The sequence below is a fragment of the Haematobia irritans genome, chromosome 1, assembly GCF_050003625.1.
Source record: "Haematobia irritans isolate KBUSLIRL chromosome 1, ASM5000362v1, whole genome shotgun sequence".
NCBI classification, from domain to species: Eukaryota; Metazoa; Arthropoda; class Insecta; order Diptera; family Muscidae; genus Haematobia; species Haematobia irritans.
Genome location: NC_134397.1, coordinates 255,838,027 through 255,854,377, shown reverse-complemented (window position 1 = coordinate 255,854,377; position 16,351 = coordinate 255,838,027). Strand labels below are relative to the sequence as shown.

Sequence of the window (16,351 nt, the reverse complement as noted above, 5' to 3'; positions counted from 1 at the left end):
GGCCTCTGTGGTCATATGAGTGTAAATCGGCTGAATGCTATATATGGGAGCTATATCTAAATCTGAACCGATTTCAACCAAATTTGGCACACATAGCTACAATGCTAATTCTACTTCCTGTGCAAAATTTCAACTAAATCGGAGCAAAAAATTGGCCTCTGTGGGCAAATGAGTGTAAATCGGGCGAAAGCTATATATGGGAGCTATATCTAAATCTGAACCGATTTGGCTGATATTTTGCAAGAGACTGTTAAAATATTCGAATGTACGGAATTTGAGGAAGATCGGTTGATATACACGCCAATTATGACCAGATCGGTGAAAAATATATATGGCAGCTATATCTAAATCTGAACCGATTTTTTCCAAAATCAATAGGGATCGTCTCTGAGCCGAAACAGGACTCTATACCAAATTTTAGGACAATCGGACTAAAACTGCGAGCTGTACTTTGCACACAAAAATACATCAACAGACAGACGGACAGACAGACAGACAGACAGACAAACAGACAGACAGACAGACAGACAGACAGACGGACGGACATCGCTAAATCGACTCAGAATTTAATTCTAAGACGATCGGTATACTATTTCTCGTGCCTTAAATGAATTTAATAATATCTCCAATTGTTATGAACTTGATTGTAGTTTAAGTTTATCAAAGTATTTAGAAATTCTAGAATTCATATATTTTTGATTTTGATATATGTATAATTTTTAAGTTTTTTTGTCTGTAAGGAATTCTTGTAATCCAAAGACAATGAATAAATAAATGAATAAACGATGGGTCTCAGACTTTTCCTTCTTGGCGTTACATACAAATGCACAAACTTATTATACCCTGTACCACAGTAGTGGTGAAGCGTATAACAAGTATATACAGTAGTAAGTTCGGCCGGGCCGAATTTGAAATACCCACCACCATGTCTCATATATAAAGTTTCCTTTGAAAACTCTTCGTCGGTGCGGGTACCTTGACATATATTATGTAGGATTTAAGGGGGTTTGATGACAGATATTCTTCCAAGCAGATCAATTCAACCAGTACACTTCCCGAAAATAAATTTAAAGATTCTACGTATGAAGACTAGATCAGATTATGGATTTATAAGAACCAATTTTTATACCCTCCACCATAGGATGGGGGTATATTAACTATGTCATTCCGTTTGTAACACATCGAAATATTGCTCTAAGACCCGATAAAGTATATATATTCTGGGTCGTGGTGAAATTCTAAGTCAATCTGAGCATGTCCGTTCGTCGGTTGAAATCACGCTAACTTCCGGACGAAACAAGCTATCGACTTGAAACTTGGCACAAGCAGTTGTTATTGATGTAGGTAGGATGGTATTGCAAATAGGCCATACCGGTCCACTTTTACGTATAGCACCCATATAAACGGACCCCAAATTTGGCTTGCGGGGACTCTAAGAGAAGCAAATTTCATCCAATCCGACTGAAATTTGGTACATGGTGTCAGCATATGATCTATAACAACCATGCAAAAATTGGTCCACTTCGGTCCATAATTATATATAGCCCCCATATAAACCGATCCCCAGATTTGACCTCCGGAGCCCCTTGGAAGACCAAAATTCATCTGATTCAGTTGAAATTTGGTACGTGATGTTAGTATATGGTATCCAACAACCATGCAGAATTGGTTCATATCAGTCCATAATTATATATAGCCCCCATATAAACCGATCCCCAGATTTGACCTCCGGTGCCTTTTGTAGAAGCAAAATTCATCTGATCTGGTTGAAATTTGGTACGTGGTGGTAGTATATGATATTTAACAACCATGCAGGGATTGGTCCATATAAGTCCATAATCATATATAGTCGCCATATAAACCGATCCCGAGATTTGGTTTTGGAGCCTTTTGGAGGAGCAAATTTCATCCGAGTCAGTTGAAATTTGGTTCATTGAGCTAGTATATGGCCGTTAACAACTATGCCTAACTAGGTCCACATCGGTCTATAGTTATATATAGCCCTCAGACAAAAAATTGGTACATATCAAGTTCATAATTGTATATAGCCCCCATATAAGCGACCCCCATATTTCAATTCTGGCGCTCTACCACGTATGGACTAACTCACAATTTAGAAAACGATGATAAGAAGTTTTAGGATAACACAACCCACGTAATTCGATTGTGGATGACATTCTTTCGTAGAAGTTTCTACGCAATCTATGATGGAGGGTTCATAAGATTCGGCCTGGCCGAACTTACGGCCGTATATACTTGTTTTAGTGTAATTGGTATTTTTAACTTTTTTGCGTCAAATATGTTAAAAATAGAGTAAGAATTAATAAAATGGTAAAAATTATTTAAATTTTGCCGAATAGAATTAGAATATATTACAAATCATAAAAAAATTATAAAAAGTATTTATTTGGCAAAATATCACAAAATTATTTATTTCAAATTCAAAACACCGAATTATATAGTTGGCCCCGCCCGATTTTAGAGTTTCCTTCCTTTCCTTGTTTTGTATTAGGTCTTCTGTTTAAATTCCTATTAATTAATTCTTTGCATATACCCCACAAAATATGGAGCCAAATGCATAATTACAATTCTCCATGGCCTAATAGTTTTTTTCCATTTCATGGCTAAGCTAAAAATGGGTGAAATATAGCCCAAAAGAAAATGCATTTTATTTAAATGCTAAAAAGAACCTTGAAGCGACAACAAAGGAACTAAAACCTTGAAGCAAAAAACAAAATCACCAATTATAAAAGCCAATGTGATTTCGATTCTCTCACACATTTGCAAAACTTTTCGAACAATTGCACAATTAATATTGAAAAAAGGAAAGTTATGAAACGAACTCAAGCAAAGTCAGAAATGGAGAAATTGGCGAAAAAATGTCAAAACGTTCAACATTTCTTATTAAAATTAGTTTTCGTTTACCCTTTTGTAATAAGTTGTCTTTGCATCATTGTAACCAAACGCCAGTTCTTTGCTGACTGTTGCAATTTTTCGCAAGCCCGATGTAAGTAAAAGTTAATTCTTCCTTCACAATTATTAATAAATTGGAAATACGCAAATTCGATACAGTGGGTAAATAGTGAACAATTATTTGGGAATTTTTATAGTTGTACGACAAATATTTTCAATTCTCACTTCTGATGAAATTCTTTTGGACAAGTCTTAGAAAATACACTTTTCCAATATTTTGTATATTTATATGTGCACCCAGAAAAGATCACCCAAATCATCAAGAATAAATTGTTAAATTTTGGATGGTGAAAACTGATCATGTTTGTCGCAAACATTTTATTTTCTCGAAAATTATGTATCTGATATCGGATACCACTTTTGATAAAAAAAAAAACATTTTTGATAAAAAAAATCCAGAAATAAAATTTTGATCTTGAAATATGTTTGGGGTTATAGTATTCCTTCTCTGCGTGGCCAAAAGGAATAGAAAATCAATAAACAATTTAAAAAAATTAATTAAAGATTTGACATCCGCCGGAATATGAACCTTTGCCAGTTGGAAAAATTATCTTTATACCAAAATATATACCGAAAATAACAAAATAAAAACTAATGCCCTGGGGTAAAAACTGGTACACATCTGTCCATAATTATATATATCCCCCATATAAACCGATCCCCAGATTTGGCTTGTGGAGCCTGTAAGAGCAGCAAATTTCATCCGATCCGGCTGAAATTTGGTACTTGGTGTTAGTATACGATCTCAAACAACCATGCAAAAACTGGTACACATCTGTCCATAATTATATATATCCCCCATATAAACCGATCCCCAGATTTGGCTTGTGGAGCTTCTAAGAGAAGTAAATTTCATCCGATCCGGCTGAAATTTGGTACAGGGTGTCAGTATATGATCTCTAATAACCATGCAAAAATCGGTCCACATCGGTCCATAATTATATATAGCCCCCATATAAACCGATCCCCCGATTTGGCTTGCGGAGCTTCTAAGAGAAGCAAATTTCATCCTATCCGGCTGAAATTTTGTACATGGTTTAATTATATAGTCTCTAATGTTCATGCAAAAATTGGTCCACACCGGTCCATTACTATATATAGCCCCTGTGGCGACACTCGTTTTTAAATTTGTTTTTTTTTTAAATCTAATTTGTTTTGTGTTTTTTGTCAAATTATTTTTATACCCTCCACCATAGGATGGGGGGTATATTAACTTTGTCATTCCGTTTGTAACACATCGAAATATTGTTCTAAGACCCCATAAAGTATATATATTCTGGGTCGTGGTGAAATTCTGAGTCGATCTGAGCATGTCCGTCCGTCCGTCCGTCTGTTGAAATCACGCTAACTTCCGAACGAAACAAGCTATCGACTTGAAACTTGGCACAAGTAGTTGTTATTGATGTTGGTCGGATGGTATTGCAAATGGGCCATATCGGTCCACTTTTACGTATAGCCCCCATATAAACGGACCCCCAAATTTGGTTTGCGAGGCCTCTAAGAGAAGCAAATTTAATCCGATCCGGCTGAAATTTGGTACATGGTGTTAGTATATTGTCTCTAACAACCATGCAAAAATTGGTCCACGTCGGTCCATAATTATATATAGCCCCCATATAAACTGATCCCCCGATTTGGCTTGCGAGGCCTCTAAGAGAAGAAAATTTCATCCGATCCGGCTGAAATTTGGTACATGGTGTAAGTATATGGTCTCTAAAAACCATGCAAAAACTGGTCCACATAGGTCCATAACTATATATAGCCCCCATATAAACCGATCCCCCGATTGGGCTTGTGAGGCCTCTAAGAGGAGCAAATTTCATCCGATCCGGCTGAAATTTGGTACATGGTGTTAGTATATGGTCTCTAACAACCATGCACAAATTGGTCCACATCGGTCCATAATTATATATAGCCCCCATATAAACCGATCACCAGATTTGACCTCCGGAGCCTCTTGGAAGACCAAAATGCATCTGATTCAGTTGAAATTTGGTACGTGGTGTTAATATATGGCCTCAAACTCCCATGCAAAAATTAGTCGAAATCGGTCCATAATTATATATAGCCCCCGTATAAACCGATCCCCAGATTTGACCTCTGGAGCCCCTTGGAAGAGCAAACTTCATCCGATTCGGTTGAAATTTGGTACGTGATGTTAGTATATGGTATCCAACAACCTTGCAGGAATTGGTTCATATCAGTCCATAATTATATATAGTACCCATATAAACCGATCCCCAGATTTGACCTCCGGTGCCTTTTGGAGAAGCAAAATTCTTGAAATTTTGTTGAAATTTGGTTGAAATTTTGTACGTGGTGGTAGTATATGATATTTAACAACCATGCGAAAAGTGGTCCATATCAGTCCATAATCATATATAGCCCTCATATAAACCGATCCCGAGATTTGGTTTTGAAGCTTCTTGGAGGAGCAAATTTCATCCGAGTTAGTTGAAATTTGGTACATTGTGCTAGTATATGGCCGTTAACAACCATGCCTAACTAGGTGCATATCGGTCTATAGTTATATATAGCCCTCAGATTAATCGATCCCCAATCACACAAAAATTGGTCCATATCAATAATTGTATATAGCCCCCATATAAGCGACCCCCATATTGCAATTCTGGCTCCGTACGTACCGTGCAAAAGTCCATATCGATTCGTAATTATTTGTAGACTTACCTACACATACTTTTTTTGTCTAATGTATACCACGTATGGACTAATACACAATTTAGAAAACGAATTAAGATACCACAACCCAAGTAATTCGATTGACGCAATCCATGGTGGAGGGTACATAAGATTCGGCCTGGCCGAACTTACGGCCGTTTATACTTGTTTCTCTTCAATTTTTAGATTTTCAAAGTATTGCTGTCAATTTCTAAAAAAAAATAATTTTAAATTTTGATAAATAGCGTGCATTATTTGAACCACCTACATTGGTAACCCCGACATAAGAACACTATGACTGAAGAAAATACTGGAAGAGAAGGCTCAGACCTTCAAAACTCTTTAGCTTTTCAACAGGCACAACCTCAGATTTCCTCCGCAACCAGCGTAAAAATTCCACCATTTTGGAAGCAAAACCCTAAACTCTGGTTCATTCAAGTTGAAGCGGCATTCAAAGTCAATCGAATTACAAGAAGTGAAACTAAATACGACCATATAATTTATAATCTAGACCTGGAAACACTAGAATTCGCGTCAGATATTATAATGGCTACTACATTCGAGGGATGTAAGTACGAGGTTTTAAAAAAGAAACTTATTTCCGCATTCACAGAATCCGATGAAAAGAAACTCAGGCATCTTTTATTGGGACATGCCATTTGTGATCAAAAACCCAGCCATTACTTACAAATGATGCGCAATGCGGAAACTGGTCATGTTAGTGAATCAGTTTTAAGAGCGTTATTCTATGAACAGATGCCAGAGAAAATTAAAATAATTCTCACTGGCAACAAAGGTAATTTGGAACAAGCAGACAAAATAATGGAGCAACTAAATCCATCAATATTTGGAATCGAGAACAATCATTCCTACGATATGTCTGCTATATTAAATAAAATCGACGCCCTTGAAAAACGTTTCGATCAGGTTCGACCCCGTTCACCAGACTTTTTAAGATCACGAAATAGATCTCGAAGTAAATCCAGAGGCCGAAAGGAGTATTGCTGGTATCATAACAACTTCAAGGATAAGGCGCTCACCAGATTTGACTTCCGAAGCCTCTTGGAAGACAAAAATTCATCTTATTCAGATGAAATTTACTACGTGGTGTTAACATATGGCCTCAAACGCCATGGTCGAAATCGGTCCACAATTATATATAGCCCCCATATAAACCGATCCCTAGATTTGACCTCCGGTGCCTTTCATAATTGTATATAGCCCCCATATAAGCGACCCCCATATTTCAATTCTGGCTCTCTACGTATCGTGCATAAGTCCATTTCGATTAGTAATTATTTGTAGACTTACCTAACAGGTTGTCTTATAAGTCCACGGTCTAACAAAGAAAAACACATTTTTTTTGTCAAAATTCGTTTTTATACCCTGTTCCACACTGTGGAACAGGGTATTATAAGTTAGTGCATATGTTTGCAACACCCAGAAGGAGACGAGATAGACACATGGTGTCTTTGGCAAAAATGCTCAGGGTGGGCTCCTGAGTCGATATAGCGATGTCCGTCTGTCCGTCTGTCCGTGAACACATTTTGTAATCAAAGTCTAGGTCGCAGTTTTAGTCCAATCGACTTCAAATTTGGCACAAGTATGTGTTTTGGCTCAGAATAGATCCCTATTGATTTTGGAAGACATCGGTTCAGATTTAGATATAGCTCCCATATATATATTTCGCCCGATATGGACTAATACGGTCCCAGAAGCCAGAGTTTTACCCCAATTTGGTTGAAATTTTGCACAGGGAGTAGAATTAGCATTGTAGCTATGCGTGCCAAATTTGGTTGAAATCGGTTCAGATTTAGATATAGCTCCCATATATAGCTTTCGCCCGATTTACACTCATATGACCACAGAGGCCAATTTTTTGCTCCGATTTAGTTGAAATTTTGCACAGGGAGTAGAATTAGCATTGTAGCTATGCTTGCCAAATTTTGTTGAAATCGGTTCAGATTTAGATATATCTCCCATATATAGCTTTCGCACGATTTACACTCATATGACCACAGAGGCCAATTTTTAACTCCGATTTAGTTGAAATTTTGCACAGGGAGTAGAATTAGTATTGTTGCAATGCGTGCCAAATTTGGTTGAAATCGGTTCAGATTTAGATATAGCTCCCATATATATGTTTTTCTGATTTCGACAAAAATGATCAAAATACCAACATTTTTCTTATAAAATCGCCACTGCTTAGTCGAAAAGTTGTAAAAATGACTCTAATTTTCCTAAACTTCTAATACATATATATCGAGCGATAAATCATAAATAAACTTTTTCGAAGTTTCCTTAAAATTGCTTCAGATTTAAACGTTTCCCATATTTTTTTTACTAACATTGTGTTTCACCCTAGTGCATTAGCTGACTTAAATTTTGAGTCTATAGATTTTGTAGAAGTCTATCAAATTCTTCCAGATTGAGTGGTATTTAAATGTATGTATTTGGGACAAACCTTTATATGTAGCCCCCAACACATTTGACGGATGTGATATGGTATCGAAAATTTAGATCTACAAAGTGGTGCAGGGTATAATATAGTCGGCTCCGTCCGACTTTAGACTTTCCTTACTTGTTATTATTCAACATAGTCCCCTTCAAGAGCGATACAACGATTATAACGACCTTCCAATTACCCATTACCTTGCCAGCGGACTTTTGAGTATTTCCACGCTTCGGAGACGGTTCACCGGTCGCTGTCCACTCAGCCGACTATCGATTGGACTCAGGAGTGTAGTGATGGAGCCATGTTTCATACATTGTCACATATCGACGGAAAAACTCGGGTGTATTACGAGTTAACAGCTGCAAACACCGCTTGAATCATAAACACGTTGTTGTTTTTGGTCAAATGTGAGCTCGCGCGGCACCCATTTTGCACAGAGCTTCCGTATATCCAAATATTGATGAATGATATGACCAACACGTTCCTTTGATATCTTTAAGGCCTCTGCTATCTCGATCAACTTCATTTTACGGTCATTCAAAATCATTTTGTGGATTTTTTTGATGTTTTCGTCGGTAACCACCTCTTTCGGGCGTCCACTGCTCATTTCGCCACGTCCTCCGTGCTTATTTCGCCACGCTTGAATTTTGCATACCAATCAATTATTGTTGATTCCCCTGGGGCAGAGTCCGGAAACTCATTATTAAGCCAAGTTTTTGCTTCCACCGTATTTTTCCCCTTCGGAAAACAGTATTTTATCAAAACACGAAATTCCTTTTTTCCGTTTTTTCACAATAACAAAAGTTGCTTCAAAAAAGACGCTCTATCTCAGAAACTAATTGACTTACAGATGTCAAATTTTGACACGAATCATTTGAAGGTTGGTACTATATAAAAATAATATGCCTTTAATACTAGCGACGCCATATATGTGTCAGACCGTGGACTTATCAGCCAACCTGTTATACATATCTTTTTTGTCTGGTATATACAACGTATGGACTAACTCACAATTTAGAAAACGATGTTAAGAAGTTTTAAGATACCACAACCCAAGTAAGTCGATAGAGGACGACAGACTTTCGTAGAAGTTTCTAAGCAATCCATGGTGGAGGGTACGTATATACTTGTTTTTCAATTTCGCACCATTTCGGATCAAAAAAGAACATTTTCATTGCTTTTTTGCTACGCCTATTTTGCTGGAAACAAATAAAACAATGAACATTTCCGATGCATTTTTCGGTTAATGTGGAATTTTCCATGAATTGCTCTCAATTCATGGAAAATTGAGGACAGGTCTAAAGGCATTCTGGGACTGGGACAATAAAAAAGCTGGAGTTACTACCTACCATTAATATCCAATTCTGACTTTTTCAGGTACACAGAAAAAAATATCACCAAAATATTTCCAATTAAAAAGTTAATTGAAGTTGAAAATTTTTTCAATTAATAAATTAATTGATACAATTAACTTTTTAATCATGATAGAAACATTAAGTTAATTAAGTCAATAATGGAAAATTTTAAAATTTTTAATTAAAAAAATAATTGATACAATTAACTTTTTAATCAAATTCGGAAGACTAATTCAGTTAAACAAAGTGCTGATTTTTTTTCAAATTTTTAATTAAAAGTGTATTTCAAACAATCATTTGTTAATCCAAATAAAAACTCTAAGCCAATTCAGAAAGTAATTAAAAATATTTACCTTTTTTAATTGATAAATTAATTGAGTTTTGCAATCAACATCAATTAAATTTTTAATTGAATCAATTAAAAAATTAATTGAAATTTGCTGAAAAAATCAATTAAATTTTTAATCAAGAATTTTTTTATGCCCAATTAAAACTGTGATTGATACTATCATTTTCGTGATTGAAGACATTTCAATTAAAAAATTAATTGGATCAATTAATTTGGTGATTGAATCAGAAAAATTTTTTTTGTGTGTATATAATAAGTGTACAATAACACGGGCATTGCCAATTTTAAATATTGGTCAGGGCCATATTGGCGACTAAGACAAGCACCACTATATTCAAATATATACACACATACTCGTTTTCTCAAAATATCATCCCACTGTGTGCAAATTTTTTAACGGTTAAATGCCACAATGCTCAGAAGAAAAACTTTCTTTCCAACGGCGTGAAAACTTCATTACTGTTCATTCTCTCAAGTATTTAATAAAATCATAAGGGGAGAGTGAGCACAAAAAATGAAAAAAACAAAAAAAAAAAATACAAAGAACTCAATGTGGTAGATGGCAGCAATTGTGAGAACAGAAGTCCCCCATCTGCTAGCTGATATAGTGGCAGTAGCAGTTTGTAAGCCTTGAAACTTTTTTTTCTCAATTTTGTTCTGATAGAATAATTAATAAAATATTCTTTTCTTTTTGAGCAGCACACAATGAATGCAAAATGGAAAATAAAGTTGATTTTTTCCATAACTCTTTGGTTATGCATTGGAGGTTTCTTGCTTCTTTTTTTCCGCATCTCTTTATTCGAACTTAATGGAAATTTGCTGGTGGCATTTCTATAAATTAATTTCAATAATATTGCCTCTACGCGATCTCCACGAATTGTATGGGAAGGAGTATGAATGTATGCGTTCATTTATTTAAATAACCAAGGATTTTTTTCTCTTCATTTCATTTATGTTTCCATTTCCAATTGTTAGTTGTATACCCTACATCACTATGTGGTCAAGCTATGTGGTTAGCGTGGGTCGAAAGCGCTATAGGCAAGCCAATTAGGGGCCTAAACGCCAGTTTATAGGGCAGATATAGGAGATTTCTTCAACATTGGGGACATTCCTTCCTTGGTAGGATACGTTTTGCTGTTAGGTTATCGGATAGGATTTATCAGTTGCACATATTTCGATGCTATAGTAACAAGATATGTCAGCTATAGTCCATTTATGTGTTTATAGATGGTACGATACAATTAGTACGGCAATGGTGGTTTGTACTAGTTGGTGGTTGTGAGGGGGTGTTAGGATATATATGTATATATATTTTGTTGTTAGGTTTTTCGGCTTAGTGCAGATAGGGACATTTGGCATGCTGGCGGGACATGTGATAAGTCCTCCCATTATTATGGTTTGGTCGAGTGATGTGGTGTCATGATTAGAGACGATCTGCGGTTTCTCTTAATGGTATTTTGGTCAGGTGATATATTACCGTGGGAGTTACTGACAGGATAGGATAGGTGGATGGGATACAGATTTGAGACACTTTGATCATTTGGACTGGTTTATGTTCAAGTGGTTGAGGTCCTAGCAATTCATTCCGATTGAATATGAATGACAATTTGTTGTCTAAGGGAGTTTTCGTTTCGCAACAAAAATGTTGCCTTGGTGTTACTCTACTTTTTCCCTCATTGTGTTTTCGCCCAAATGATAGTGTCATTCCAAAGTTATTATTAATTCACAACATTTTGAGGGGTACAGGAACCAAAATTTATGACAGTGTCCTTCACATGTGGCAATCAATTTCGAGAATGTTGCAGTTTTTTTCCCAATCGAAATCGTCATAAGAAAATCGATATTGCTGATTCTATATAATATTGTTGTTGATTTAGAACAAATGAACAACTGAAGGCGGTATGAATGTGGGCCTCAGGAAAATGAGCCCCAAAACCCAAATGAAACAGGGCCACAAATGTGGGGCAATGCTTCATAATGACTATGAGCCCCACGAAAACGAACTCCAACAAAATGTAATTGAAACATTAAAATTGACCCTAAAATGAAATTAGAGCCACAGTTGGTAGAATTCTACCAAAAATGGTAGATTTTATAATCTACTAAAAGATTAGTACAATTCTCGATGTTTTGGTAGATTTTGCAAAATATTCCTCCCCAACCAAGAGGTACTTCACAAGTTTTCTATAGCAATAAAATTTTGAAATAAATTTATATAGGAATAAAATTTTGACAAACTTTTATATAGAAATAAAATTTTGAATAAATTTTCTATAGAAATAAAATTTTCACAAAATTTTCTGTAGAAATAAAATTTAAAAAAAAATCTATAGCAGAAAAAATATGAAAAAAAATTCTATAGCAATAAAATTTTGACAAAATTTTGTATAGAAATAAAATTTTGACAAAATTTTTTACAGAAATAAAATTAGGACAAAATTTTTTGTAGACATAAAATTTTGACAAAATTTTCTATAGAAATAACATTTTGACAAAATTTTTTATATAAACAAAATTTTGACAAAATTTTCTGTAGAAATAAAATTCTAACAAAATTGTCTATAGAAATAAAATTTTAACAAAGTTTTGTATAGAAAATGTAGATAAAATTTTCTATAGAAATAAAATTTTAACAAAATGTTCTATGTAAATAAAATTTTGGCAAAATTTTCTATAGAAATAAAATTTTAACAAAATTTTCTGTAGTCATTTCAACAAAATTTTCTATAGACATACAATTTGGACAAAATTTCATATAGAAATAAAATTTTCTATAGACATAAAATTAAAAAAATATCTATAGCAATAAAATTTTGAAAAAAAATCTATAGCAATAAAATGAAAAAAAACTTCTATCGCAATAAAATTTTGACAAAATTTTCTATTGAAATACATTTTTTTATAGAAATGACAAACTTTTCTATAGAAATAACATTTTGATAAAAATTTTTATATAAATAAAATTTTGACAAAATTTTCTGTAGAAATAAAACTTTATCAAAATTGTCTATAGAAATAAATTTTAACAAAGTTTTCTACAGAAGATGTAGACCAAATTTTTTATAGACATAAAATTTTGAGAAAATTTTCAATAGAAATAAAATTTGGACAACGTTTTCTTTAGACATAAAATGTTGGCAACATTTTGTATACAAACAAAATTCTGACCAAATTTTGTGTAGGCATGCATTTCGACAAAATTTTCTATAGAAATAAAATTTTGACAAAAATTTGAACAAAATTTTTTATAAACATAAAATTGTGACAAAATTTTTTATAAACATAAAATTTTGACAAAAATGTCCATAGACATAAAATTTTGGACAAAATTTTCTGTAGACATAAAATTTTGACAAAATTTTCTGTAGAGATAACATTTTGACAAAATTTTTTATATAAATAAAATTTTGACAAAATTTTCTGTAGAAATAAAATTTTGACAAAATTTTCTATAGAAATAAAATTTTGTTAAAAAGACAAAATTTTCTATAGAAATAAAATTTTGACAAAATTTTCAATAGAAATAAAATTTGGAATAAATTGTCTATAGAAATAAAATTTTGAATAAATTTTCTATAGAAATAAAATTTTAACAAAATTTTCTGTAGTCATTTGAACAAAATTTTCTATAGAAATACAATTTGGACAAAATTTCCTAGAGAAATAAAATTTTATATAGACATATAATTAAAAAAAATCTATAGCAATAAAATTTTGAGAAAAAAAATCTATAGCAATAAAATTAAAAAAAACTTCTATAGCAATAAAATTTTGACAAAATTTTCTATAGAATAAATTTTCTACAGAAATTAAAAAATTTCCTATAGAAATAACATTTTGATAAAATTTTTTATATAAATTAAATTTTGACAAAACTTTCTGTAGAAATAAAACTTTAACAAAATTGTCCATAGAAATAAAATTTTAACAAAGTTTTCTACAGAAAATGTAGACCAAATTTTTTATAGACATAAAATTTTGACAAAATGTTCAATTGAAATAAAATTTGGACAACGTTTTCTTTAGACATAAAATGTTGGCAAAATTTTGTATACAAACAAAATTCCGACCAAATTTTGTGTAGGCATGCATTTCGACAAAATTTTCTATAGAAATAAAATTTTGACAAAACTTTGAACAAAATTTTCTATAGACATGAAATTGTGACAAAATTTTTTATAAACATAAAATTTTGACAAAATTGTCCATAGACATAAAATTTTGGACAAAATTTTCTGTAGACATAAAATTTTGACAAAATTTTCTATAGAGATAACATTTTGACAAAAATTTTTATATAAATAAAATTTTGACAAAATATTCTGTAGAAATAAAATGCTAACAAATTGTCTATAGAAATAAAATTTTAACAAAGTTTTGTATAGAAAATGTAGACAAAATTTTCTATAGAAATAAAATTTTGGCAAAATTTTCTATAGACATAAAATTTTTACAAAATTTCTCTGTAGTCATTTGAACAAAATTTTCTATAAAAATACAATTAGGACAAAATTTCCTATATAGCAATAAAATTTAAAAAAAAAAAACTTCTATAGCAATAAAATTTGACAAAATTTTTTATAGAATAAATTTTCTATAAAAATGACAAAATTTTCTATAGAAATAACATTTTGATAAAATTTTTTATATAAATACAATTTTGACAAAATTTTCTGTAGAAATAAAACTTTAACAAAATTGTCTATAGAAATAAAATTTGGACAACGTTTCCTTTAGACATAAAATGTTGACAAAATTTTGTATACAAACAAAATTCCGACCAAATTTTGTGTAGGCATGCATTTCGACAAAATTTTCTATAGAAATAAAATGTTGACAAAAATTTGAACAACATTTTCTATAGACATAAAATTGTGACAAATTTTTTATAAACATAAAATTTTGACAAAATTTTCTATAGACATAAAATTTGGACGAAATTTTCCATAAACATAAAATTTTGAAGAAGTTTGCTGTAGAAATAAAATGTTGACAAAATTTTCTACAGACATAAAATTCAATCCAATTTTCTATAGAAATAAAAGTTGGACGAAATTTTCTATAGACACAGAATTTTGAAAAAAATTTCAATAGAAATTTTTTTTGACAAAATATTCTATAAAAATTAAATTTTTGACAGAATTTTTTATAGAAATGAAATTTGGACAAAGTTCCTATAGAAATAATTTTTTTCATAAACAGCAACAAAAATGTGCTTAGTTACCACCATTTTCAAATACCAGGATGCAAAAATAGAACATAGAAAATACAGTTTCTAGACACCCAAGAAGCAAAATCGAGATATAGGTTTATATGGAGGCTATACCGAAAAAATGGACCTATACACACCCAATGGACCTATACACACCCGAAAATAAAAATCGGGAGATCGGTCTATATGGCGGCTATACCAAAACATGGACCGATATGAACCATTTTCGACACACCTCTTTATGGTCCTAAAATACTTGTACATTATCAATTTCAAGCAAATCTGATAGAAAATACAGTTTCTAGACGCCCAAGAAGCAAAACCGGGAGATCGGTCTATATGGGGGCTATAGCAAAACATGAACCGATACTGACCATTTTCGACACACCTCTTTATGGATCCAAAATACCTCTAGATTTCCAATTTTAGGCAAATCGGATATAAAATACAGTTTCTAGACGCCCTAGAAGCAAAAACGGGAGATCGTTCTATATGGGGGGCTATACCAAAACATGGACCAATACAGACCATTTTCGACACACCTCTTTATGGACCCAAAATGCCTCTAGATTTCCAATTTCAGGCAAATCGGATAATAGCTTATATACTTTATATAGTGGAAATAGCTTATATACTTCATATAGTCGGAAATCGATATTTCGATGTGTTACACACGGAATGACAAACTTATGTTATTATACCCGCATCACCATCAGGGTTGGCCTGTCACAAACTGTGACTTTTGCGACATACATTTGCGACGGTATAATACGTATGTCGCAAAAGTCGTAAACCTACTGTAGAAAACCTAATTTTGAATAGAAGAAATAATTTAGCTTGACAACATTGGCTGTGAGTTTCTGCAGAAATTTGTGAAAGTTTTTCCACCGTCAAGCCTATTTTCTTAGGTGGTATCGAAATTCCCGTTGGTGAGTGTGCAAAATACCTTGGGGTTATATTGGACAGGAGACTGAACTTAACCCATATTCTCATAGCGTCGTCATATGACGACAGAAAAATTGGCATGTTCAATGCACCAGTGTACCGTTATTGCTAAACAGAAAAAAATAAAAAACTTATTATCATATGACGACGCCTATTTTCAGGAAACTTGAACCCGATATGACATTTTTTTTAAATTTATATATACTAAAGGTAGTCTATACATGGTGTGAATCAAACATTATTATAATCGGATGATTATTTTATAACTCGGGAGAATACGGGTTAAAGCTAAGAAAGGACGAGAAAATCCACGGTTACCCTGTACTCGTGCAAAAGGCAATAGGGAAAATGTGGGGACTAAAACCTTCTCTTCGCACATACCA

The 16,351-nt window shown here is 32.9% G+C and overlaps 1 protein-coding gene across 1 annotated transcript; it reads left to right on the top strand.

Annotated features, from left to right (window-relative positions):
- Positions 1–5,946: 5,946 nt before the first annotated feature.
- LOC142235863 (uncharacterized) lies at positions 5,947–16,080 on the top strand. The gene is made up of 2 exons (XM_075307120.1): positions 5,947–6,628; positions 16,019–16,080. The coding sequence occupies exons 1-2, from the start codon at positions 5,947–5,949 to the stop codon at positions 16,078–16,080; spliced, it is 744 nt and encodes a 247-aa protein (XP_075163235.1).
- The last annotated feature ends 271 nt before the right edge of the window (positions 16,081–16,351 follow it).

Coding starts and splice junctions, on each gene's coding strand:
- LOC142235863 (XM_075307120.1), top strand. CDS start 5,947: ATGACTGAAGAAAATACTGGAAGAGAAGGCTCAGACCTTCAAAACTCT. Junction 6,629..16,018: donor ATCACGAAATAGATCTCGAA/GTAAATCCAGAG, acceptor ATATTCTCATAG/CGTCGTCATATGACGACAGA.